Source organism: Rhinopithecus roxellana, chromosome 12, assembly GCF_007565055.1.
Source record: "Rhinopithecus roxellana isolate Shanxi Qingling chromosome 12, ASM756505v1, whole genome shotgun sequence".
NCBI classification, from domain to species: domain Eukaryota; kingdom Metazoa; phylum Chordata; class Mammalia; order Primates; family Cercopithecidae; genus Rhinopithecus; species Rhinopithecus roxellana.
The window spans coordinates 76,289,400-76,315,011 of NC_044560.1; the positions used below are offsets into that span (position 1 = coordinate 76,289,400).

The window sequence follows — 25,612 nt, forward strand, 5'->3', positions numbered from 1 at the left end:
AAGCCTTTAGTATGTCCTCAAGCCTTAGTAATCATAAGAGAATTCATACTGGAGAGAAACCCTACAAATGTAAAGAATGTGGCAAAGCCTTTAATGTGTCCTCAAGCCTTAGTAATCATAAGAGAATTCATACTGGAGAAAAACCCTACAAATGTGAAGAATGTGGCAAAGCTTTTAAAAAAAGTGCACACCGTACTACACATAACAGAATTCATACTGGAGAGAAACCCTACAAATGTGAAGAATGTGGCAAAGCCTTTAACCGATCCTCATCCCTTACTGTACATAACAGAATTCATACTGGAGAAAAACCTTACAAATGTAAACAATGTGGCAAAGGTTTTAGCCGATCCTCATCCCTTACTAAACATAAGATAATTCATACTACAGAGAAACCCTACAAATGTGAAGAATGTGGCAAAGCCTTTAACAAGTCCTCAATTCTTAACATACATAAGATGATTTATACTAAAGAGAAACCACAAACCTCAAAGATGTGACAATGCTTTTTAGAAATCTCAAACCTTTTTAAATTTGAAAGAAATCATGCTGGTGAGAACTAGAAATGTGAAGAATATGACAAAGCCTTTAAAGGCTATTTAAATAGTTGTCTCACTTGATTGTAGGTAAGATACTTTATACTCGAGAAAACTCCTACAAAGTGTGAAGAATGTGGCAAAACTTAACTAATGCTCATACCTTAGTGCACAGGAAATAATTTATTTTTGAGACAAATTGTACAAATATAAAGAATGTGACAAAGCCATTAATAACTGCTCACATCTTAACATCAGAGAGCTAATACAAACATTAAAGGTGCAATTACTGTCAAAAGATCTTCCAGAAAATAGAAGCCTTTAAAATGTATGAAATTTATTGCTGTAAATTCTTATGGCTTACAATTCAGAATCTCTACATGCAATTTTTTAAAAAAATTTTTCTGGTACTCATACTAGACCCATGATTTTCTTGATTCTTATTTCTTTTTTTTTTCTTTTTTCTTTTTTTTGGTATGTACCATTTTAGTTTTTATTAATAAAATAGAAAGCTAAACTAAGAGAACTGCTTTATTCTTGCATCTAATCTGACCATATATTGGAGTAACAATTCTTTATAAAAGGACTTAGGTGAGAACTGTCAATATATCAGTTCCATCAAAAACTCTAGGTTGGAATATCATAAAAAGAGCAAGTTAAATATGAGAAAGCACAGAAATCTCTCCCTCAAACAAGAGGGGCTTCCTTTAATAGTCTTTAATATAGCTCATTTGCAATTGTATGAAAATCCATCAAGATCAATCATGTTGCACAATCCCTAAAGGATAAAACTGAGGGAACTCATGGATAATTTTCATATCTTCGTTGTAAAGTCCAGGATCAAAAGGATGGTTATATTCTTTAAGCTGGACATAGGATGTATACAAGATGGTGGCCTTGGCAGTTACTCTTCCAACCACTTCCGTAATTCCAGAGATTTCTTCATCAAGGGGTCCCATCAACTCGATGGTTCCATTTTTTCCTTCTCCATCTGAAAGAATAAACATTTTTCCAGTGGGATGAATCTTTTCCAGCCTCCCTATGAAGCAGACAGGCTTGTCTGTGAACTGAGCTAGCATGCTGGCATTGATGTGCGACCTCGGCAACTCCATCATGTCCACCATGATTATGGTCCAAGAGTGCAGCTGGCAGGAAACCCACAGACTACTGAAACTGTGTGCCCCGCGGTGTCTGTGGGGCAGATTTCTTCTGTTTTATAAAGTATTCGTTATGTTAGCTGGTCAGTGATTATAGGAATTGTTTTTATGAAATTTAGTAGTGCACACAAAGTAATTTTCAAAGGTAATTCCATTAGTGTATTGAATTTTATTTAGTGTTAGAACATTCCATTTTGTTCTTGCAAGTGCAGAAATTTACATAGGCCTACTTTTATTTTTATTTTTTATTTTTTGAGATGGAGTTTCACTGTTATCACCCAGGCTGAAGTGCGGTGATGCAATCTTGACTCATTGCAGCCTCCACCTCCTGGGTTCAAGTGATTCTTCTCCCTCACCCTCCCAAGTAGCTGGGATTACAGGCATCTGCCGCCACGCCTGGCTATTTTTTGTATTTTTAGTAGAAATAGGGTTTCATTGTGTTGGCCAGGCTGGTCTCGAACTCCGGACCTCAAATGATATGCCCACCTCGGCCTCCCAAAGTGCTGGGATAACAGGTGTGAGTCACCGCACCCAGCCGAGCCTATCTTTATTTAGTTTTTTTTTTTAAATTTTATTATTGACATAAATGTTATTTATTGAGTCAATTTGTTCAGGTAGGTACTAGGGAAGCTTCGTAACTTTTGAGGATGTTTTTATATGCAAAATATATCAACAAACATGAAAGTGCTTGCTGTGTAACAGATGCTCCATAATAAGGCAGAAATATTCGTGCTGAACTTAGTTTGTAACTTTGATTCAGAAATGAAAAATACCATTGGGCCAGGTGTAGTGACTCAGCCTATAATCCCAGCACTTTGGAAGGCAGAGTTGGGCAGATCACAAGGTCAGGTGATGAGACCATCCTGGCTAACAGTGAAACCCTGTCTCCACTGAAAATACAAAAAAATTAGCCAGCCATGGTAGTGGATGCCTGTAGTTGGAGCTACTCAGGTTGCTGAGGCAGGTGAATGGCGTGAATCTGGGAGGCGGAGCTTGCAGTGAGCCAAGATTTCGCCACTGCACTCCATCCTGGGCAACAGAGCTGGACTCTGTCTCAACAAAGAAAAACAAAAACAAACAAAAACTGGCTGGGCGTGGTGGCTCATGCCTGTAATGTCAACACTTTGGGAGGCCGAGGTGGGTAGGTCACCTGAAGTCAGGAGTTCAAGACCAACCTGGCTAACATGGTGAAACCCCAGCTCTACCAAAATACAAAAATTAGCTAGGCATGATGGCAGGTGCCTGTAACACCACCTCCTTGGAAGGTTGAGACATGAGAATTGCTTGAATGTGGGAGGCAGAGGTTGCAGTCAGCTGAGATCATGCCATTGCACTCCAGCATGGGCGACAGACTTTTTTCTCAAAAAAATAAAATACCAATGATGAAAATACGACATTGATTTTTTTTTTTTTCATGTGGAGAGGGCACGTTGTTTTTCAGGCTGCAAAGCTGAATCTTGCTGAATTTAAAGAGAGATTCTGCTGCTTTAATTTCCGAATTATCTTGACTTTTAAAAAAATTTTTGTGTGTTCTATGTGTCACAGCCCTTTTTCTTCTTGCTCTATTACGGTTACAGGTTTCTCACTTATCTCCATGCCATGTCATTTCACATGGTCCTTTGTAGGTTCTGATGAGAAAGTTGGTACTTTTTAATGCATTGAAAATTTGGTTTTAACTAGAGTTTGCTTATTAACATAACTTTCAGATTAGTTAATTAAAAGACATAACACTTTCCACAAGAATATATCGGCCGGGCGCGGTGGCTCAAGCCTGTAATCCCAGCACTTTGGGAGGCCGAGATGGGCGGATCACGAGGTCAGGAGATCGAGACCATCCTGGCTAACACGGTGAAACTCCGTCTCTACTAAAAAAAACTACAAAAAACTAGCCGGGCGAGGTGGCGGCGCCTGTAGTCCCAGCTACCCGGGAGGCTGAGGCAGGAGAATGGCGTGAACCCGGGAGGCGGAGCTTGCAGTGAGCTGAGATCCGACCACAGCACTCCAGCCTGAGTGACAGAGCGAGACTCCGTCTCAAAAAAAAAAAAAAAAAAAAAGTCAGCATAGAATATATATCAATGAGAATAATATATCAGTTAGCATAGTTTTGTTTATAAAAGGAAAACCTTGTTAGATTCCCACACAAAGAGTGAAAAATACAGTTTGCTAAAATAGATGTCTTAGAAATTTAATTTTTAAGAGTTGATTGTAAGTGAGCAATTTCAAATTTAATTTTTATAATGTACTTATAGCATGACTTATGTTTCTTTACAGTATCTTCAATTTTTAAGTGTGAATTTTGAAGTTGGCAAAATAATAAAATGATCTCTGGATTTGACATTTGATGTAATTTTTTTTATGTTGATATTACAATTTGGAGGAACTTCTCACTTTTTTTTTCTAGTCTACAGTTTTTACTCTTTGTCACCTAACTGTAGTCAACTCCCTGGTCCTTTTCTCTGGAAAACTTTTGGAGAACATGTCTGCTTTTGGATTAAAATATTTCCCATTATTTTGCATAAAAACTAGTTTACTGTGTTCACGGAGTGGCCAGTCATGGGACCGTAAGCAACAGCTGCACCTTTTAGTGTTTTTCTTATTATTACCGTCAACAACAGAAACTCTAAATACCCTATGCTTGAAATAAAAGCCCTGACGTACATTGGCTCTTCCCATACACTCTGCTGGGTCCAGAAAATGCTGTTAAATATTAGAGTTTCTAAGTTGGGCATGGGGGCTCATGCCTGTAATCCCAGCACTTTGGAAGGCTGAAGTGGGTGGATCACCTGAGGTCAGGAGTTTGAGACCAGCCTGGTCAACATGGTGAAACCCCATCTTTACCAGAAATAGAAAAAGTAACTGGACATGGTGGTGGGTACCTATAGTCCCAGCTACTCAGGAGGCTGAGGCAGGAGAATCCCTTGAATCCAGGAGGCGAAGGTTCCATTGAGCCAAGATCGTGCCATTGTACTCCACTCTGTCTTAAATAAGTAAATTAAATAAATAATAAATATCAGATTTCCTATCGTCATGGCTGACAAACTAAATGACAAAAACTATTTTTGATAGTATTCAGCTGTTTAAGACAAAGACAGTACTTGAAACATTGTTATATATAGATACAGATACATAATTTTTAGACAAGGGTCTTGCTGTGTTACCCAGGCTGAAGTGCAGTGGCATGGTCTCAGCTCACTAAAACTTCCACATTTCAGGGTCAAGCAATTCTCATGTCTCAACCTCTCGAATAGCCGGGATTACAGGTTGGTGGCACCATGCCTGGCTACCTTTTCTATTTTTCATGGACATGGGGTTTCTTCATGTTGGCCAGGCTGGTCTTGACCTCAAGCGATTCACCCACCTTGGCCTCCCAAATTGCTGGAATTACATGTGTGAGCCAGTGCATCCATTTAATTATATATGTGTATGTGTGTGTGTATAAATTTCTTTTTTCCAAAATGTTCTCACTCTGTCCCCCAGGCTGAAGTGCAGTGCACCCTCCACCTACTGGGTTTAAGTGATTCTCCTGCCTCAGTCTTCTGAATAGCTGGGACTACAGGCCACCACTCCTGGCTAATTTTTGTATTTTTGGTAGAGACATGGTTTCACCCTGTTAGCCAGGCTGCTCTTGAACTCCTGACCTCAGGTGATCCACCTACCTTGGCCTCTCAAAGCACTGATTACAGGTATGAGTCACCATGCCAAGCTAAAAATATACTTTTCAAGTTGACAGGCAAAATGTGTATTTATTCTGCAAAACAATATTTTTAGGTATGTATACATCGTCACATGCTTAAGTCTAGGTAATTAATGCTTTACCTCATGTAGTTAATATTTTTGTTGTGAGATCACGTGGCATTGTCTTAACATTTTTGAAAACCAGAAATACATTAGAATGAACTATAGTCATTGTGCTGTACAATAAATATTTTGGACTTATTCCTCTTATTGAAGTATAATTATATATTCTTTTCTTTCTAACTCCCCACTCTAAACAACTTGGCATCTGGTATTCACCATTTTATCCTCTACAGCAATGAGATTGTTCTTTAGAATTCTTGTGTAAGTGAGACCGGGCCTGGTGGCTCACGCTTGTAATCCCACCATGCTGGGAAGCCAAGGCAGGTGAATCACTTGAGGACAGGAGTTCGACACCAGCCTAACCAACATGGTGAAACCCTGTCTCTACTGAAAATAGAAAAAAAATTAGCCAGGCAAGATGGTGGGCACCTGTAATCTCAGCTACTTGGGAGGCTGAGGCAGGCGAATTGCTTGAACCCAGTGAAGGTTGCAGTGAGCCGAGATCACACCATTGCAATCCAGCCTGGGAAACTTGCAAAACTGTCTTAAAAAAAAAAAAAAAAGTGTAAGTGATAGCATAAGATAGTATTCATTCTGTGTCTGACTTATTTAAAGTAACATAATGTTCTCCAGATTAATCCATGTTACTGAAAGCAATAGAATTTTCTTTTTTAAAAGATGAATAGTATTCAATTTTGTGTGTATACTGCATTTATTTTATTTACTCATTAGATGTCAAACTGTTGACTCTGTATTTTGGCTATTGTGAGGAGTGCTGCAAACAACATAGAAGTGCAAATGTTTCTTTCTTTTTTTTTTTTTCTTTCTTTCTTTCTTTTTTTTAGACAGGGTCTTGTTCTGTCACCCAGGCTGGAGTGCAGAGGCCTGATCTCGGCTCACTGCCACCTCAGTCTCCCAGGTTCAAGCGATTCTCCTGCCTCAGGCTGCCAAGTAGCTGGGATTACAGGCACGCACCATTGTGCCTGGCTAATTTTTGTATTTTTAGTAGAGACGGGGTTTCATCATGTTGGTCAGGCTGGTCTTGAACTCCTGACCTTGTGATCCTCCCGCCTCAGCCTCCCAAAGTGCTGGGATTACAGGCATGAGCCACCGTGCCCAGCCAAATGTTTCTTCATCCTTATTTTATTTGTTGTAGATATATGTCCAGTATTGAAATTATTATATAATAATTTTGATCTTATGTTTTTTTGTGAAATCTCTTTCGTTTTTCATAATTACCGTCCTCATTTACATTAAAACCAACAGTGTGCAAGCATTCCCTTTTCTTCATATCTATGCCAACACTTTTTAGAAAATTTTTTAATTTTTATTTTTTTGAGACAGAGTCTTGCTCTTGTTGCCCAGGCTGGAGTGCAGTGGCACGATCTCAGCTCACCACAACCTCCGCCTTCCAGGTTCAAGCGATTCTCTTGCCTCAGCCTCCCGAGTGACTGGGATTACAAGCATGTGCCACCGCACCTGGCTAATTTTGTATTTTTAGTAGAGACAGGGTTTCTCCATGTTGGTCAAGCTGGTCTTGAACTCCCAACCTCAGGTGATCCGCCTGCGTCGGCCTCCTAAAGTGTTGGGATTACATTTTGCCAACTTCAAAAATTCACACTTAAACAGGCATGAGCCACTGCGCTTGGTCATTTTTTTAATTTTTAATAAAAATCATTTTAACAGTGGTGAGCTGGTATCTTGTAGTTTTTTTGTTTTTTGGCATGCCTTTCTCTGATAATAATTGACACTGAGTATTTTTTAATATATTTGTTGTACATGTGTATGTTCTGAAATATATTTAAGGTTTTTGCTCATTTTTAGTAGTTATTAGTTTTTTGTTGTATAGTTATGTGAGTTTTTTTTTTTTTTTTTTTTTTTTGAGATGGGGTGTTTCTCTGTGGCCAGGCTGGAGTGCAGTGGTGTGATCTCAGCTCACTGGAACCTCTAACACCCTAGTTAAAGTGATTCTCCTGCCTCAGCCACCGGAGTAGCTGGGATTACAGGCATGAGCCACCACCCCAAGCTAATTTTTGGATATTTAGTAGAGATGGGGTTTCACCATTTTGGCCAGGATGGTGTCAGTCTCCTGATCTCATGATCCACCCACCTCGGCCTCTCAAAGTGCTAGGATTACAGACGTGAGCCACCCTGCCTGGCCTTGAGTTTCTTATATATTTTTGATATTAAACTCTTGTCATGTGTATGATTTGCAAATATTTTGTCCCTTTTTTAGTTGTTTCATTCTGTTTTATCATTCTGTGTGGCAGCTTTTTAATTAAAAGTAATCTGAGTAGTCCATTTTTCCTTTGGTTATCTGGGATTTTGAGATTAAATTTAAAAATTCACTGCCCAGGTCAATGTTATTATGATTTCACAATATTTTTTGTACTAATTTTAGAGTTTCAGGCCTTACATTTAATAACCTAATTTATTTTGAGTTGATTTTTATATATGGTATGAGATTAGGGTCTCATTGCTCTCTATGTGGGTGTAAAGTTTCCTTAACCATTTATTGAAGATACTGTTCTTTCTCTAAGAAATTGTCACCTTTATATTTGTGTGAAATGTATTTCATTTCTTACTATAATGTTCTTTAGATTATACTCTACAGTATTTCAACTTTTTGGTTAAAAGTATTTCAAAGTTTAGTTACTAGAGTTTTTGTAGATGGGATTTTTTTTTTTAATTTCGTTTTGATATATTTATTATTGTACAGAAATGCTACTGAATTTTGGGTATTGCCTTTGTATTCCGTGAGTTTAATGAATTTGTTTATTATAATAGCTTTTAGTCAAGACAGGCTTTTCTATACTTAAGATTGCATATAGAAATAAAAGATTATTAAACAAGGATAATTTACTTTCTCCAATTTGGATGCCTTTGGTGTTATTCTCTTCTCTGTTATGTTTAATAAGACTAAAAAAGGTGCACATTCTTGCCTTGTTCTAGCTCTTAGAGTAAAATCTTTAACTTTTTTGGTTAGTATGTTGTTAGCTGTGCATTTTTTTGGTTACATACAGCATTTATCAGCTTGAGTTGCATTGGTGCTATACCTAAGTTTTTCAGAGATGTATTATGATGGAATGTTGAATTTTGTCAAATTTTTATTCTGCATCTATTTATATAGTAGAGTTGTGAAATCACAAATAATTCTACATAAATACAAAACATCCTCAGAAACTTCTATGAACATCTCTATGCATGCAAACTACAAAATTTAGAGAAAATAGATAAACTGAATACAAACAACTTCCAAGATTGAATCAGGAATTAACAGAAGTCTTGAAGAGAGCAAAGAGTATAAAGTGTATAATGAATTAGTAATTTAAAAAAACCTACCAACTAAAAAAGCCCTGGATCGGATGAATCCACAGAAAATTTTATCACATATGCCAAGATGAGCTGGTCCTAATTGTACTGATTGTATTCCAAAAAAATCATGGTGGGATTCCACCCTAACTTGTTACATAAAATTAGCATCGTGTTGCTCTCAAAATCTAGTGAAGACAGAACAACAAAAACAATTACAGGCCTATATTCCTGGTGAACATAGAAACAAAAATCCTCCATGAAATACTAGGAAGCTGAGTTCATAAGGAAATAAAGTTATTTTGCCACAGTCATGTGAGCTTTATTCTATGAATGCAAGAATGTTTCATCATATGCAAGTCAATAAGTGTAATTCAGCATGTGAATATAATTTTAAGCAAAAAAGTATATATCACAATATATGCAGAAATAGCATTCAAGAAAATTCAATATTGACTCATGAACATATTCTCAAAAATCTTGGCATTCAAGAATCATATCTCAATAAGAGGCATGTATGACAAATCCTCAGCCAACATCACACTGAACAGGAAAAAGCTGGATACATTCTCTCTAAGAATAAAAATAATACAAGAATATTCACTCTAAACAGTCCTATTCAACATGATTCCGGAAGTCCTAGTAAGAGCAATCCAAAAAAGAAAGAAAAGGAATCTAAATTAAGAAGTCAAATTATCTGCACTGATGATATTCTTTTTCTAGAACCTTTAAAGATTAGACCAGAAGACCCCTCTGCCTAAAAGAAGACTAAAGCAAAGTCTTAGGATACAAAATTACTATATAGATATGAGTAGCATTTCTGTACACCAATAACAAGCTGAGAAAAAAAAATTCAAGAACGTAGTACTATTTACAATAGCCACAAAGAAAAAATAATATATGTAGAAATGCATTAAATCAAGGAAGTAAAGTATTTCTACAAGAAGAACATCAAACACTGCTGAAAAAATGATACAAAGCAAATAAATGGAAAAGCATTTCATGCTCATAAATTTGAAGAATCAACATTTAAAATGTTTATGCTGCATAAAGCAAGCTACAGATTAAGTGCTATTTCAAACTATCAATGACTTTTAAAAATAGAATTAAGAAAAGAAGCCTGTGTACAGTGGCTCACGCCTGTAGTACCAGCACTTTGGGAGGCTGAGGTAGGCTGATCGCTTGGGGTAGGAGTTCGAGACCAGCCTGGCCAACATGGTGAAACCCTATCTCTACTAAGAGTTAAAAAAAAAAAAAAAAAAAAAAAGCCAAGTGTGGTAGTGTGGTGGTGTATGCCTGTAATCCTAGCTACTCAGGAGGCTGAGATGGGAGGATTGCTTGAACCTGGGAGACAGAGGTTGCATTGAGCTGAGATAACACCACTGCACACTCCAGACTGGACTACAGAGTGAAACTCCGTCTAAAAAAAAAAAAAACTTTTAAAATATATATGAAAGAATAAAAGAATCCAAATAGTAAAGGCAACTTTAGACAAAAAGGACAAACCTGGAGATCTTCCATTACTTATCTTTAAACTGTACTATAAGCTACAGTAATCTGTATAACGTATTTCTGGTACAAAAATATACCTATAGACCAAAGCAAAAGATGAGAGAGCCCTGAAATAAAGCTACAGTACTCCAACTTATTATTGAAAAAGTCTATAGAAATAAAGGAAAAATAACTTCCTATGCAATCAATGACAGTGGGAAAACTGGCTAGTCATATGCATAAGAAAATTGAATCCCTGCCTCATATCATAAGAAATATGACAAGATAGATTTATAACTGAGTCTTCAAGCCACAGAAATCCTGGAAGAACACATAGAAGGTACATTTCTAGACACTGGCCTCTAGAAATAATTTATGACTAACACCTTAAAAGTGAATGCAACAAAAATTAAAATTTTTAAATGGCCTCTAAGCAAACTAAGGAGCTTTTACACAGTGAAAAGCTATCCACAATTAAACATAGAGTCTACAGTGTGGAATAAATTATTTGTATACTGCATATTGCAAAGGATTAATACATGGAATCTATAAGAAATTTAATAAGAAAGAAAAGTGATATAAATACTTCTCAAAGGAAGACTAAAAGCTGCCAATAAGCATGCAGAAAATTGCTCAATTAATCAGAGAGATGTAAAATTTTGGAGAGAAGATAATTTGTGTATTTTTAGTAGAGACCGGGTTTCACTACCTTGGCCAGACTGGTCTCAAGCTCCTGACCTGACGTGATCCAGCCCGCGTTGGCCTCCCAAAGTGCTGGGATGACGGGTGGGAGCCACCGTGTCCAGCCCAGATCTTTTAAAATTAGTACTGTTTAGATTTGTGCAAAATTCATAGGCTTGCTAGTAGCAGACATTTTAATATTTTTTTCTTATAGAAGAGAAAAAGTGGTGGGGCACAGTGGCTTAGGCCTGTAGTCCCAGCAGTTTGGGAGGCTGAGACAGGTGGATCACCTGAGGTCAGGGGTTCGAGACCAGCTTGAGTAAGATGGTGAAACCCTGTCTCTACTAAAAATACAAAAATTAGCCAGATATAGTGTCGGGTGTCTGTAATCCCAGCTACTTGGGAGGCTGAGGCAGAAGAATTGCTTGAACCCTGGGAGGCAGAGGTTGCAGTGAGCCGAGATTGTGCCATTGCACTCCAGCCTGGGTGAAAAAGCAAGACTCAGTCTGAAAAACGAACAAACAATGAAAACCAATAAAATTAATTTTTAAAATACGTTTAAAAGAAACTACACATTTGTTCGTTAAATAAGATTTAAAACCACGTTTTAAGTGACTGATTAGTAATTCCAATCTATTTCATTTTAGTCAATGAAAAAACCCTAATATCCTTTAATTATTTAAAAAATATTTTTAAAAAAGTATTCTTACATTAGTGTTTCTGAAACTTTCAGAAACTGTGGACCACTTAATGGATGATGACGTACATGGAGACAAATTTTCTATATGATAATAGGCTCATCCTAGCTTTTATTTATTTTTATTTTTTAAATTTTTTGAGACAGAGTTTTGCTTCTATTGCCCAGGCTGGAGCGCAATGGCACAATCTTGGCTCACTGCAACTTCCACCTTTCGAGTTCAAGCGATTCTTCTGCCTCAACCTCCCGAGTAGCTGGGATTACAGGCATGCACCATCATGCCTGGCTAATTTGTATTTTTTATAGATATGGGGTTTTTCCATGTTGGTTCAGCTGGTCTCGAACTCCCGACCTCGCGTGATCTGCTCACCTTGGCCTCTCAAAGTGTTGAGATTACAGGCGTGGGCCACCTCACCCGGTCTCATCCTAGCTTTTAATTTAAAAATTCAATTTATTTCAAAAGTAAAATTAATGGCTCTTTTAAGTTATGAGAGGGATATCATTGGTAGAATCCATTTACCAAAATGTATATCTTAGGCTTAGTAATGACTACTTTAAACCAAAAATCAATTTCTGCATACTGTCTAAGTGCAAAAAGGGGTGGTTTATAAATTCCTCTTTATTTCTACTAAGTTAGAGAATTCAAAGCCAAAATGTTAAGTTAGGGATAAAAACAAGCATTGGATAAGAGTGTGTTGGGTGCAATGATTAAGAGTCAAACTTGACATCAAGTAGTTCCTGATTGCATCTGAGTTCTGCTATTTATGGGCTGTATGACCTGAATACAGTTTCTTCACCACTATGTGCTTGACTATTCAGCTGTACAGTGAGAATAATGGTGCCTAAATCCTAGGGTTTTGTTAAAATTAGAGCAAGGAATACAAATAGTGTCCCAGAAGAGCATCCAACACATAATAAGTGTACAGAAATTTTATCTCTTATTGGTTGATTCTGTTAGATTTTGATCAATGTTAAGCCTAAAAACCAGGTGACCACATCAGTGGATTGTAACTTATGTTCATTCTACTCAGCCAGTCTGAGGCTGTATAGTAGTCGAATGTTTCTAATACTATCCTTGGCAAATTCTCATATATTCACATATGTGTGTTTGTGTGTGTGTGTGTGTGTGTGTGCGCGCGTGTGTGTGTTTCCTGAAAATTTTAAGATGAACAGCACTTTCTTCTCTGGCCAAATTTCTTAAAGCTTTTTTTCTGTCTGATTTTTAAAAAGTGTTAATATTTTTTATTGGCAAATCAGAGTTATATACATTTATGGGGAACATTATGAAGTTTTGGTATATGTATATAATATGGAATGAAAAAGTCAAATTAACATATCAACTCACTCAACTATCATTTTCATGGTGAGATATTTGAAATTTACTCAGTCATTTTGAAATATACAATACATTGTCATTTACTATAATCACACTGCTGTGCAATATATCTCAAAAGCTATTTAACCTATTTGAAACTTTGTGCCCTTTGATCAATAGCTCCCTATTTTTCTTACTTTCTTGTTTTCTTTCTCTCTCTCTTTTTCTTTTTCTTTTGTCTTTATTTGAGGTGGAGTCTTGCTCTGTTGCCCAGGCTGGAGTGCATTGGTACAATCTCGGCTCACTGCAACCTCCATCTTCTGCGTTCAAGTGATTATCCTGCTCCACCCTCCCGGGTAGATGGGATTATAAACATGCGCCACCAAACCCGGCCAACGACTCCGTATTTTCTTCCCACCACACCAGTGGAACAACTGGTAACCATTGTTCCACTTTATACTTTTGTGAGTTAAAATTTATTAGATTCTACATATAAATGAGGATCATGCAGTATTATTTTTTCTGTATCAGGCTTCTTCCATCTAGCATAATGTCTTCTGAATTTATCCATATTTTTTGAACGATAAGATTTTCCTCCTGTTTGTTTTTTATTTTTATTTTTTTTGAGACAAAGTCTTGCTCTGTCATGCAGGCTGTAGTGCAGTGGCACAGTCTTGGCTTACTGCAACCTCTGCCTCCCGGATTCAAGTAATTTCCCCTGCCTCAGCCTCCCAAGTAGCTGGGATTACAGGTGCCCGCCACCATGCCCAGCTAATTTTTTGTATTTTTAGTAGAGATGGCGTTTCACCACGTTGGACGGGCTGGTCTTGAACTCTTGACCTCATGATCTGCCTGCCTCAGCCTCCAAAAGTGCTGGGTTTATAGGCATAAGCCACCACACCTGGTCAGGATTTTCCTCTTTTTAAGGCTGAATAGTATTCCATTGTGCATCTATGTCAAATTTTTTAAAAAATTTATATATTTATTATTAGGCTGAAAAACTTGGGTTATGAAAAGGCATTTCTGTGTTAAGCATGTATTAATGTAATTCAGCATTAAATATTAATAATAGCTGGTTTGTACTGAGCACTAACCATAACACTATGCATGTGTTAATGAGTTTAATTCTCCCAGTAACTTAATACCATAAGTATTATAATTATTCTTATTTTACAGAGGAACAGAAAGAGCCACTGAGAAAAACAACTTGCTGACAATAGCCCAGGCTGGAGTTTAGTGGTTTGATCTTGGCTTACTGCAACCTCTGCCTCCCGGGTTCAAACTATTCTCATGCCTCAGCCTCCCAAGTATCTGGGATTGCAGACGTGGAACACCATGACTGGCTAATTTTTGTATTTTTAGTAGAAATGGAGTTTTTACATTTTTGCCAGGCTGGTCACAAGCTCTGGAGTTTATGTGATCCTTCCACCTTGGCCTCCCAAAGTGCTGAGATTACCGGTGAGATCCACCATGCCCAGCCTAATATGAAAGTTTCTTGAATCCAGAAAAGTTATGCAGATAGTTTCTTGTAGGTTAACATAAAAGAACAATTAGCAAAAACATTTGAAATGGACTAAAATTAATCAAAACCACATCTTTCCAATAAGTGGTCATAATTGCTGTGCTTTTTAAAATGGCTAGATTACTAACAATATGCAAAGACAAGACTTTGGCTTAAGTTTTTGAACATTTTGACATTTGAAATCTTGGCTAAAGAATTTTTTTTTTTGAGATGGAGTTTTGCTCTTGTTCCCCAGGCTGGAGTGCAATGGTACGATCTTGGCTCACTGAAACCTCTGCCTCCTGGGTTCAAGCGATTCTCCTGCCTCAGCCTCCCGAGTAGCTGGGATTACAAGCATGTGCCACCATGCCTAGCTAAGTTTTTATTTTTTAGTAGAGATGGGGTTTCTCCATGTTGGTCAGGCTTGTCTCAAACTGACCTCAGGTGATCCACCCGCCTCAGCCTCCCAAACTGCTGGGATTACAGGTGTGAGCCACCGCGCCCGGCCAAAGATTTTAAAAAGAATATTTTTTAGGTGACTTTTTAGGGCTTCCAAGGTAATACAAGAAGAATTTTAATAAGCAGGAAAATGCATTCTATATACACACATTGCACTTCTCTGATTTGCTTTAACATTGGAAGATTAAAGATTGTAAATCTAGTTTCTCAATTTAGAGTAAATTAACAAAAGATTTATTTTTCAGCTAGGCAAATAAGTGTATAAAACTATTGGATAACAGATGCCAGTAGCTGTCAAAAAATAGCATGAGTAGATTCGGTAAGTATCTAGCCATGCAAATGACAGTCCAATAAAATTAAAACCCTAATAAAGCATTGATGTGCAGTGCCATGCACCTCCACTCAGCACCTCCTTGTGCCTGTTTACAGAGATACCAATTTCTCCTTTGTGACTAAGGGTGAATTCCGGGGACCTGAGAATGCTGTGTTCAGAGTGATTACTGGGAACATGGTTAACACATTTCTTTCATATTATAAAGAAATTTTATGAATCTTACTCTGCCTCACAATGCCTTTTACTAAAAGTTTGTTTATTTAAAGTACTCAATTTGGATTTATAAAAAATGTCAATACTCTGGATAAGTCACAAACACTTAAATTTCAACCAAATTTTATAAAACATATTTGAATAAGATGAAGTGTTCTTAGCCAATAATTGTATTTTATTACTAAATTTAGAGACAAATAGAAAACCAGTACTTTGGGCCAAACAACAGTGTTTGGCACAGAAATACTCCCAAACAAGTGCTCTTCATCATCATTATTAAACCAGCTAGACTGTTTTCCACTGATATAAAGGGGAGAGGCCATTGAAATAGTGAAGGAAGCTGACATAAATGGAAGACTTATATAAAACAAAAGTAAATACAAGTGAAATACTTATATGAAATACTTTTAAAATAAAAAGTAGCATTTGATGTCGTACGACTGTAGATGAAACTATTAGTATGAGATCCTCATATTTTTACTTCTCTTGACAGAATAACTTCATTCACAATATTCTTATTTCAAATAATATTTTTTCTGTTAGATATTTGCTAGCTTTCAGTCAAATATTACCTGAGCTCAATAGAAATCAATCAAAGAAATATTTTACCACAAGCATTTTATTATTGATGCATATGCTTATTTTACTTAAAATACATTCGCTTTTGATGAAAGATTTATACTTTTTTTTATCAGTGTGTTTTTTATTGCCCTTCCAGGAAACTACTCTTCTCAGCACTACCCACATTGACTAATAGTGAGTAAAAGTTCTGTTTGGTTAAGAAGCAAATGTGTCTTCTCTGCATCTCTTTTTTCATTTGTTGGCTGAAGAAAGGAGAATGCAGATAGAAGATTAAAGAAAACATAATCCCTGAAAGATTATTTAGAAGTCCTCTTAACTAGAAAAAAAAAAAACCCCTCAAGGAATTGTGATATGAGCAGAAAATACATTGTCTTGCTAAGCTTCTAAAATTTCAGTATAAAACCTGTATTGCTTTAACAAATATATTATTCCTTCAGTTTTGATTTTTCAGAATATGATTCAATTTCTTGGTGAACCAAAACTGAGAGGAGAATAACTTATTTGTGAAGGTAAAAATATATAGGAAATACTTACTATTTGTGGCCAACATCTTCTCCACCCCACATCGTTCTATGTTCTGCTTTTATTGATACCGGAGCGCAAAAGAAATTATTTAGGCAAATTGTGAGTATAAGAGAGTCCTCAGCAAAGGTTCTCTTTTAACAAGAAACAGTCCGCAATTGATATTTTTTTTTCAACAAAGAGCAGCCTGTAAAATCCAGCTGCAAACATAGATAAGCAAACTGGAAGCTTACATGGGTGAATGTCGGCAGCTGTGCCAATAGGAAAAGCTACCTGGGACCAAGCATTTTCAACATGGAGGCGCATTTTCAATATTTTTTTTTGTGAATCACGTGTGTAAAGGAACAGGAAACAGGGCACTGGCCGGGTAAAGAACCCATGTGCATAGTAGGAAATTAAAGTGAGGTGGCCAGCTTCTTCATGCACTGTGTAAATGGCACACCTTGTGTGACCAATCTTTTAGTCCCTATGTAAATCAAAAACACCACTTCCTCCAGCTCATCTGTAAAACCCCATGCATTTCACCACAGAACTGGAAGACCCGCTCGAGAGCCCATCTCTCTCTGCAGGAGAGAGAGGTTTTCTTTTTCTTTTCCCTGTTAAACCTCTGCTCTTAAACTCACTCCTCATGTGTTTGCATCCTTAATTTTCTTGCTGTGAGGCAATAAACCTCAGGTATTACCCCAGGTGAATGACACCGCTTCGTTGTGGGGGCTTGCCCAGGATTATAGGAAGGGCAAGTAACAAAGCAAATGCTGGCCAGGCGCAGTGGCTCACACCTGTAATTGCAGCACTTTAGGAGGCTGAGGTGGGCGAATCTCTTGAGGTCACGAGTTTGAGACCAGCCTAGTCAACATGTATTTTTAGTACTAAAACTACTAAATAGCCATACGTGGTGGTGCATGCCTGTAATCCCAGGTTCCCAGGATGCTGAGGTAGAATTGCTTGAGCCCAGGAGGCGGAGGTTGCAGTGAGCCGAGGTCACACCATTGCACTCCAGCCTGGGCGACAGAGCAAGACGCTGTCTAAAAACAAAACAAAACAAACCAGACCTCAACTCTATCCTTTTATTTTGGGGCTCTCACACTCCATTTAAATCAAAGAAAACCAGAAATAGGTGTCCTATGGCCATCTGAATGAATGTTAGCTACTTTTCAAACTGCTTTTCATTTATGGAGGTCCTAGCCATCACATGAGGCTGGAAGAGATCCTAAAATAATTGAGGATTTCTTTTCTGGACCACACCCTGGTTTTATCTGAAGGCTTCTGGAACAATCCCAGCCTCTGACAGTTCAATTGGTTATTGGCAACAAGATTTCCAAGCTTTCCCTATCACAAGTTTTCTCCCTTTCCTGTCTGTGACCACCATGTCTTCTATCCTCTCTTCATATGCTACAGGAATTTTCACAGTTCAGGAAAGTAATCCTGTTAGGCAAGATCAGAAAATGCCAATAGTAACTGGAAAGAGAGCTCAAGGGGTTGCTGGTTTTGTGAATTTTTTAGGAGCAGAGTGTCCCACCAAAGTCAAAACCACTGTCTTTCTCTCCACCTTGGACCACTTCAAGGGAAAGGAAGGAGACTAAAAGGATGCCTTTCTCTCACTTTTCTTTCTAGTGGGTAACAAGCCATCTTTGACCTGCACTCCTCTTGAGTGCATTTAGAAGCATTGACACTCCTAGAACCTCATGAGTTTGAAAAAAGAAAAAAAAAATTGACTTATTGCACAAGGGACTGACATTTTTACTAGACCTTTGAAAGCACTGCAAAATCAACCCAGCTCTATTAGCAGTCCTATCAATCAGGTCTATAGGAATGATTCTCCAAAATTAGAGAAGCAACTTCCAGGAGAACCATCTGAGGATCCCCCTTATTCAGGACCCCCTCAAGTTCCCATGTACTGACAGATCCTTAGTCAAATAAAGGGAGACTTAGGCCAATTTTCTGATGATCCCAATAGGTATATAGAAGCTTTTCAAAATTTACCTCAGGTGTTTAACCTCATATAGAGGGATGTTATGCTGCTGCTAAGCAGCTGAAAAATGAGAAGGTCTGCAGGCAGGAAACTTTTGGAGATGAGCAGTATTTCTCCTATAGTAGGCCAAAAAGGAAAAAAGAAAATAGTGAGTGAAAAAATAGGAGAAACATTATTCCCAATAGAAAGAGAGGCAGTACCTCTTGAGAATCCTGATTGGAACCCCAATGATGCCACAGATAAATAGAAAATCAAACATTTTTTAATGTGCATATTGAAGGGCCTATGGAGAAGGCCAATCCTCTTAATTACTCTAAACTGTCCGTGATAGACCAGAATTTAGATGAGAATCCTGCAGCCTTTATGAAAAGGCTGAGAGAGGCACTAATAAAACACACCTCCTTATCCCTGATTCAGTTAAGGGACAGCTAATCCTAAAGAACAAGTTTATTACACTGGCAGCTCCTGATACTAGAAGAAAACTGCAGAAGCAGGTTATAGGAGCAGACAGCACCTTGGAGAACCTCCTGAGGGAGGCCAACTTAGTCTTTTGTAATAGGGACCAGGAGGAGTTCCCAAAGAAAGAGAGAAAGCACAAGAGAAGAACAAAGGCTCTGGTAGGTGCTTTGCAGGCTTACAAAGTCCAGGATCCCAAGGTGCATCCACTAATTGCTACCCATGTGGCAAGTCAGTGCACTTTGCGAATGAGGGCCCAGGCACCAAGAGGAATCCACCTCAACCCTGTCCAGCCTGTGGCATGGTCCACTGGAATCAAACTGCTTCCAGAAATGGAGGTCATCAGCTTCTGAACCAGCCTCACAGATGGTCCAGAAGGACTTACGGGTCCCAGGGCTCAAACCCCAGGTTCCAATGGCTCAAAGTGCCATTACAGCACAGGATCCCCAGGTGATTCTGAAAATTGAAGGAAGGTAGACTTCCTTCTGGAAGCTGGAGTCAACCTCTCTCTTCTTCTAATTTTCTACCCTTTTCCCATAGCATGACTGTGAGAGAGATCTCAGGAAAAACTCTAATCCAACATTTTTCTCAACCCCTTAGTTGTGTTAAAAGGTCCTATTATTTACACATGGCTTACACATGGCTTTTAAATCATGCCTGAAAAAGTTTCACTCCTTTATTAGAGACATTCTAGCTTGCATGGGGACCAGCATCCTTACAGGCCCAGGACAACTTCTATGTCTTTATCTGGTGGAAGATAATATTAATCCAGAAGTGTGGGCAATTCAAAGAAGAATAGGTCAAGCTGTAAACATGAGGCCAGTCTGGATCCAACTTAAGGATTCCACTTTCTTTTCATTTGTTTATCTATTTATTGATTTGTCTTTTTTTTTTTTTTTTTTTAATGGAGTTTTTACTCTTGTTGCCCAGGCTGGAGTACAATGGCATGATCTGGGCTCACTGCAGCTTCCGCCTCTGGGGTTCAAGCAATTCTCCTGCCTGAGTCTCCCAAGTAGCTGGGATTATAGGCATGTACCACCATGCCTGCGTAATTCTTTTTTTTTAAGTAGAGACAAAGTTTCACCATGTTGGCCAGGCTGGTTTCTAACTCCTAACCTCAAGTGATCTGCTCACCTCACCCTTCCAAAGTGCTGGAATTTCAGGTGTAAGCCACCACACTAGGTGGACTCCACTTCCTTTCTAACCAGAAAAAGTATCTCCTAAAGCCAAAGGATAAAAAAGGGCTAGAAGCCATTATTAGTAACCTAAAAATCTAGGCCCTCCTCAAACCCTGTAACACCCCAATATTCAGAGTGCAAAAATGCAATGTGAAATGGAAACCATCAAAAAATCAACAGGTTATTATCCTCAGTTTACCTTCCACAAAAGGTAGCAGTAATGCATTCTAAGGAATATAAAAAGACAACAGGAAGTAGCCTGAAGGAAATAGTTTAGCTGATCAGGCAGTTAAATCAGCAGAAAGGAAGCTTCAGGGCAACAACATACTTCATACACCTCTAATATGGGAAGGCTCCGTGAGAAAAAATAGGCCCCAGTACTCTCCTGCAGAGATAAAACGGGTCATTACTCAAGGGTACACTTTCCAGGCCTCAGAATAGCTAGAGATAAAGAATGGCAAACTCCACTTGCCAGTCTCTAGCCAATGGAAAGTCCTTAAAATGCTTCACCAAGCTTTTCACTTGGGAAAGAATAAAACTTATCAATATGCCCAGAGATTGTTTTCAGGAGAGAACTTATTCAGAACAGTCACACAGGTTGTTAAAGCTTATGAAGCCTATCTTAAAGATAATCTCCTCAACAGGCAGCTTCTCCCTCTCTGAACCCAAAGGGTGGGAAGCTATTCAAGGGAGATCTGGAAGATAAACTTCACCCACATGTCAAAACCAAAGGGCATCCAGTGCCTTCTGGTATGGGTGGATACTTTAAGGGTCTTTATTTTCATGGGCTATGTAATTGGCAGACCTAGTCAAACCAATCCCCTGTAAATCAATCACCTATGTAAATCAATCACAGCCTCCTCAAGCCACCGTACAAAATCTGTCACATTCTGCCCCAAATCAAAGACCCTCTCTTGGGTAACGCACATTCTCAGAATGAGGAAGCTTTTTCTCTCTCTCTTCTTTCTGTCTTTTAAAATTTCTGTTTCTAAACACCCTGCTTGTGTGTGTTTGTGTCCTGAATTCCTTCTCGATTCAAGACACAGAACCACAGGTAGAGGCCAAGACAACAAAGCCATTTTATTTGGGGGTTCTCATTTGGGATCAGAATCAGAACAGAAGATACAAACATCGGATTGGTGAGTATGGAGTGAACCTCAAATCTGTCTTTTAATCTCAAGGCTTTCTTCAAATCAGTTTTATTCACAGAGGTCCTAACCATCATGTGAGGCTGGAAGAAGTCTGAAGCAACGGAGGATTATTGTCTAGGGCACACCCTGGCACTATTCAAAACCTTCTGGACTGAAGCCAGCCTGTGACGGCCCATCTGAGTGTTGGTAAAGGATCTTCAGCTATCCTGTCACAAAATTTTCCTTTCTTTCTATCTGGTGACACTATGTGTCTTATTCTCTCTGTGTGTGCAATGTGCAGGAAGGTTTACAGTTCAGAGAAACACTTTCATTAGGAAAGATTGGCAAATGCCTCAGGCAGAACTCGATAAGCATCTGTATCTTTCCTCTAGTGAGCACATGGTATTTCTAAGCCAACAGTGTCACCTAGTGAAAATAGAAATTCTCTTCATGAGACACATTTCAGTCATTTACCATAACACTGCAGTTTCCTAATTATTTTTGTGCTGCTAGAAAAGACCCTTCAGTGAATGGGAAAGCTCTGCCTTCAACAATTAGGAGTAAAATATCCTCCATAGCCAAATTTTAGTTCTGATACTGTCCCGTCAGTAGGAAAAATCTCCGTTAGGTCCCTACCTTCATTTAAGGCACCCAGTCTGCCTCTAATTAGAAAAGTACTTAATTAGTAAGGAGAATTTTAAGTTTAGAAGTTAATCAGAAACACTTTTCTAAGGGTGAATGTTTTATCATGAGCCATAATAGCAGGCAATCTAGCAAATATTTTTGTTGTTAAAGAAACCTCGCCCAAAGGTGACTATTAGATTCTCTGCAAAGATTCGTTTTTTGGGGGAGCCAGGAAGATCACACAAGTCTAGAAAGTCAAAGAGGATCACAGGTGGATAAGCTAAGGTTGCATGGGTAAAGCACGGTTAATCCTATCACTTAGTTCATCTGGTTCCGTGGCTTGGAAAGCCACACTGACAACCATGGGCAGCACATTTAACACGGTGCCAGGACCCAGGAACCAAGAAAAGAGAATGGTCGGGAGACACTCACACTATCTTCCCCTCCACCCTGGGTCACAATGAAAGAAGGAAAACTAAAAGGATGCTTTTATTCTCACTTCTTTTTCTAGATGTGTAACAGACGATCTTCACCTTGCACCCCTCTGGAGTGCACTGTGAAACACTAGAATTTCTTCAACCTCAGGACTTTGAAGAAAAAAGCAACTCATTTTCTTTTGCACAAGGGTATGGCATTTTTACTGAACCTTTGCAAGCATTGTAAAATCAGCCGTGCTATTTTAACAGGCATATCAGTCAGGACTATAGAGAATAATCCTCCAGAATTAGAAAAGCAACTTCCAGGGGAACCACCTGAGAACCCCCAGTATTTGGGGCCACCGCAAGTTCCCTTCTTATTACAGGACCCTAGAGAAGTAAAGGAAGACTTAGTCCAATTTTCTGACAACACCAGTAGGTTTATAGAAGGTTTTCAGAATTTAACTCAAGTGTATCCCCTCACATGAAAGGATGTTATGCTGCTTCTAAACCCAACCCCAACTACAGCTGAAAAGCAGGCAGCTCTGCAGGCAGCAGAGATTTTCAGAAATGAGCAACGTATCTCCTATAATACATCAAAAGGGAAAAAAGGAGATAGGGAATGTGAAGAAATAGAAGAAACACCATTTCGAATAGGAGTGACGCAGTTCCTCTTGACAACCCCGATTGGGACTCCAGTAGCTTCTCAGATGAATGGAAAAGAAAACACTTTTTAATATGCCTTTTAGAAGGTCTAGAAAGGACTAAGGCCAAATTTCTTAGTTCTTCTAAACTGTCTATGATAGACCAAAAGCCAGATGAGAAACCTGCAGCCTTTATGGAAAGGCTGAGAGAGGCACTAATAGAACAAACCTCCTTATCCCCTGATTTGGTCGAGAAACAGCTCATTCTAAAGGACAAGTTTATTACACAGTCAGCTTCCGATATTAGAAGGAAACTACAGAAGCAAGCCAGAGAACCAAGTAGCACCTTAAAGACCTCCTTAATGTGGCCACTTTGGTCTTTTATAATAGAAACCAAGGGGAGGACCCTGTAGTCCCAGCTACTCTGGAGGCTGAGGCAGAAGAATCGCTTGAACCCAGGAGGCAGAGGTTGCAGTGAGCCGAGATAGCACCACTGCACTCCAGCCTGGGTGACAGAGTGAGCGAGATTCCATCTCAAAAAAAAAAAAAAAAAAAAAAAAAAAAGATTTGTGTATTCAATTTTTCGGTATTCTTTGTATGTTCTGTGGTGGTTCTTGATGCAGAAGTCTATAGTGTGAGTATCCACATGCTATTCTGTCTATCCAAGCAGGAGCTGCAAGTTAGTCTTGCCTTCTAGTCACACTTTTCCTCTCTCTCAAAGGTGGTCTTTTAACGTAGCTATTGTTTCTTAGCTATAATTGTTGATTTCAGGGTGGAGCCCATTAAGAAATATTCTCTATGCCTGGACTCAAAAAAATTCTCTATGCCTGGACTCAGCATGGATAAATCTTAAAAAGGAGCAAACCTACTTTACCTAAGGGTCTACTTTTACAAATACTTTATTTAAGAGATATATATATATATATATTTTTTTTAACCTTCAAGGAGGGATATGGACTAAGCAAAAAGGTTGGCAGATTTAATTTTTGTTATAAATCAGTCTTTTATTTACCTTTTACGAAGATTTTCTTTAAAAAAATAAATATATTAAAATCTTTTTAGAAGCTGCTGCACATCAGCAGTCAAGCCTAGATGAGGAAATAGGGAGACTTCTTTTTAAATGCACATCCTAAAGTGCAGTGATGTTTATTTGGAATACCCCATTGTAATTTTAAATTACCTTTAGTAAAAATTTTCCCATTTCTGTGTTTGCTGCTACCAGGGTCTAATACATACTCATGTAAATGTAGGCATACGTGGAAGATAAATTACTCAGTTCTTAAAAAATTAAGGATTCTATTCTTATCTTGAACCTTGCTTTGGCTGATATCATTCTGACAAACTTAGCCAAAGATTCTTTTCTGCCTAAAAGAGCACAAGAATAAGAAACCAAGGGGATAAAACACAATTTCTGCCAGTTTACAGATGTCAAAGTTTACACCACTTGCATTATTGCCATTCACTAGTGATTTCTACCTCACCCAGTGAGATGTCATAGACCTCTAACTGAATCCAAGCCAGTTAGTTATCAGATCCAGTCTGACTCTAGATCCAGTTCACTTTCTGTCCTGACTTCTTAATCCAGTTTGAATTCTAAATTCACTAAAACTCAGAGAGTTCAAAACACTAATCCATGACACTTTGGAATCCAAGAAAGAACTTACCATGCTCCCTAGTTGCTGCAAGACAGCAGCGAACACAATAAGCCATTGTTTGGTCACTTGGTGTTCTTGGGGGTTGCTAGAGGCTCTATTTCAGATTTTACTTCTAGTTCAATCTGTTAAAAATGTCTTAAACCCGCCGGGCGCGGTGGCTCAAGCCTGTAATCCCAGGACTTTGGGAGGCCGAGACGGGCGGATCACGAGGTCAGGAGATCGAGACCATCCTGGTGAACACGGTGAAACCCCGTCTCTACTAAAAAATACAAAAACTAGCCACGTGAGGTGGCTGGCGCCTGTAGTCCCAGCTATTCGGGAGGGTGAGGCAGGAGAATGGTGTAAACCCGGGAGGCGGAGCTTGCAGTGAGCTGAGATCCAGCCACTGCACTCCAGCCTGGGCGACAGAGCGAGACTCCGTCTCAAAAAAAAAAAAAAAAAAAAAAAAAAAGTCTTAAACCATATATATATTTGAGATGGACTTTCATTCTTGTCATCCAGCAAGGAGTTCTTGGCTCACTGCGACCTTCACCTCTCAGGTTCAAGCAATTCTCCTACCTCAGCCTCCCAAGTAGCTGGGATTACAGGCACCCGCCACCATGCCCAGCTTTTTTTTTTTTTTTTTTTTAAGTACAGACAGGGTTTCACCATGCTGGCCAGGCTGATCTCGAACTCCTAACCTCAGGTGATCCACCCATCTCAGCGTCCCAAAGTGCTGGGATTACAGGCGTGAGCCACTATGCCCAGCCAAACAAAATAAATTTAACAGAGTTTAATCAAGCAAAAAGTTATTCACTAATTTTGCAGTCTGGTGAGCCAGAGTAGGCTCAGAGAAAACTCTCAAGCAGTCACACTGTTGGAAGCATTTAAACTGGAACAATTTCACTATGACTAGGGGATGGATAAAATAACGCTGAGACCTGTTGGACTGCATTCACA

At 38.7% G+C, this 25,612-nt stretch overlaps 1 protein-coding gene and 1 pseudogene across 1 annotated transcript in view; one reads left to right on the forward strand and one right to left on the reverse strand.

Moving 5' to 3' along the window:
* Positions 1-25,612, forward strand: part of LOC104677759 (zinc finger protein 93-like) — a 159,915-nt gene that overhangs the window by 29,491 nt on the left and 104,812 nt on the right. The window contains exon 5 of the mRNA XM_030942588.1: positions 1-496. Within this exon, the coding sequence (XP_030798448.1) occupies positions 1-496 (496 nt within the window). The remainder of the gene's footprint in view (positions 497-25,612) is intronic.
* LOC115900787 lies at positions 1,295-1,660 on the reverse strand (annotated as a pseudogene).